This window comes from Gavialis gangeticus, unplaced genomic scaffold, assembly GCF_001723915.1.
Source record: "Gavialis gangeticus isolate Ggan-Ray unplaced genomic scaffold, GavGan_comp1, whole genome shotgun sequence".
NCBI classification, from domain to species: Eukaryota; Metazoa; Chordata; order Crocodylia; family Gavialidae; genus Gavialis; species Gavialis gangeticus.
The window spans coordinates 25246300-25248160 of NW_017728996.1; the positions used below are offsets into that span (position 1 = coordinate 25246300).

General features: G+C 37.0%; 1 protein-coding gene across 1 annotated transcript in view; it reads left to right on the forward strand.

Annotated features, from left to right (window-relative positions):
• The window catches only part of FBN1 (fibrillin 1), a 234959-nt gene that overhangs the window by 201967 nt on the left and 31131 nt on the right, over positions 1 to 1861 (forward strand). Inside the window, exon 46 of the mRNA XM_019503825.1 lies at positions 122 to 247. Coding sequence (XP_019359370.1) covers positions 122 to 247 — 126 coding nt within the window. The remainder of the gene's footprint in view (positions 1 to 121; positions 248 to 1861) is intronic.

Below are 1861 nucleotides of genomic sequence, written 5' to 3' on the forward strand. Positions count from 1 at the left end.
CTTCAGTAACAATCTGTTCTGCCTCAGTTATGATGTAGGGTACTTTATTTTATATTTTGTATTTTACAGCTGCCAGTACAGCCTTTTAAAATTACTAAACTATTGTGTTACCTTCTTGCAGACATTGATGAATGTGTAGAAGAGCCAGAAATTTGCGCTTTGGGCACATGTAGCAATACTCCAGGCAGTTTCAAATGCCTGTGCCCTGAAGGATTTGTATTGTCTTCCACAGGAAGAAGATGCCAAGGCAAGCTCTCATATAATTTTGTGTTTATATATTTATTTTTTTTAGATTTACCATATTAAACTTCTGTTTGTAATGTAACAGAATCAAAGAAAACTTGGCATTTCTTAACTTTGGGGCATATTTTCTCTAGCACTGACATGCCCTCAGCACTGGAGAGAACAGAGCAATGCAGAGTAAAAAGAAAAAGTTAAACATTGATTTAAGCAAGGAAACATTGTTCCCTTGAAAACTTTTCTTAACAGTTTCTGAACTCTTGAAAGAGGAAAAGGGGGAAAATAAAGACTAGGCTTCTGAGAGCTTTGAACAGAGCTGAATGTATGGAATGGAAAATGAAGATAAATATCAAGAAAAGTCCATATCAGTTGAACGCTAATGTTGAAGATCAAAATAACCTGATAGATGTGAGAAAGGGTTAGCCACTGTTAAGTAAAAACCTCTACCTGGTATTCCTCACCAGCAAGATGTGGTGAAAAAAATGCATAGAAGAGACTTTGAAAGCAACATAGTAAGAAGACTACCCTCTGCCTAGAAACAGTTTAGATTTCTGTTGTTTTAGAAGTTATCAGATATAGTATTTGGAGAATAAACACAGGTATTGACAAAAAGCAATGATAACATGTTAGAAGCTGGACAGCTAGGAATGAAAAAATGTAGCTTGTTAGGTTGCATAGACAGCACAACAAACAAAGGAATAGGACATGGGACATCTTCAAGACTATGAGGAATCTCTTGAGTAGATGTCAACTCTAGAAACTGCAAGAAGATATCAGATGTCACACACTCCATGTACTGTAGTCCCAGCGGAAACCACCAGTGATAAAGACTTCCAAAGGATCCCTGTAGTTATGCTTGGCACAAGACAGGGATATTTGTTGACACCCAAGAGAGAGCTCTTCATTTCACAGTGGGCTAAATAAAACTGCTTTTACTAAGATGAATCCAACCTGCAGGATATGTTTATCCAAATATTCAAACCACCGCAGAATTTGGCATAATTACTACCCTCAGTTTGGTAAAAATAAGTAGCTATATAAACAAAGTGTCTTCAGTCCATGTAAAATTTATCACTTGTTTTGAAAAATCACCCAGAAAGCAAAGAAAACCCAGAGGCAAAAAACATAGAAATAATGTAACATTATCTTAGTTTTTCTAAAGAAGGACAGTGGTTCACATGACATGTCATGGGAAAATTAATTTATATGTATGGTGAACGTCAAGCAATGCCATTTTTCCAAGGAAGATTGGTTTTTGAGTGCAATGAGCCAAACAAGCTTCTGTTTAAGACTTCATATTACCTAGAGCTTTTTCTTAAGTCTGGACAGTGCCCAGCACTGATCTTGCAGCCAGAAAGCTGGATGAGCAGCTGCTTCTGCAGCTGACCCTTATGCTGTCTGTCTGCCAACCCAGGGAGTTGCCAGCTGTCTGCCTTCTGGATGTTTGTGGTCTGTAAACTCAATTCTGCTCCAGTGTTTAGGTTACCCAACCTAGGAGAAGAGAATGTGGTGCCACACAAGCAATCCTCCTGGCCTATATTTAATTTGGTATAGGTTTGAGATAAAAAGACATTATTGAAAATCACCATTTTTTTTTTTTTTTTTTTTTTTTTTTTTTTTT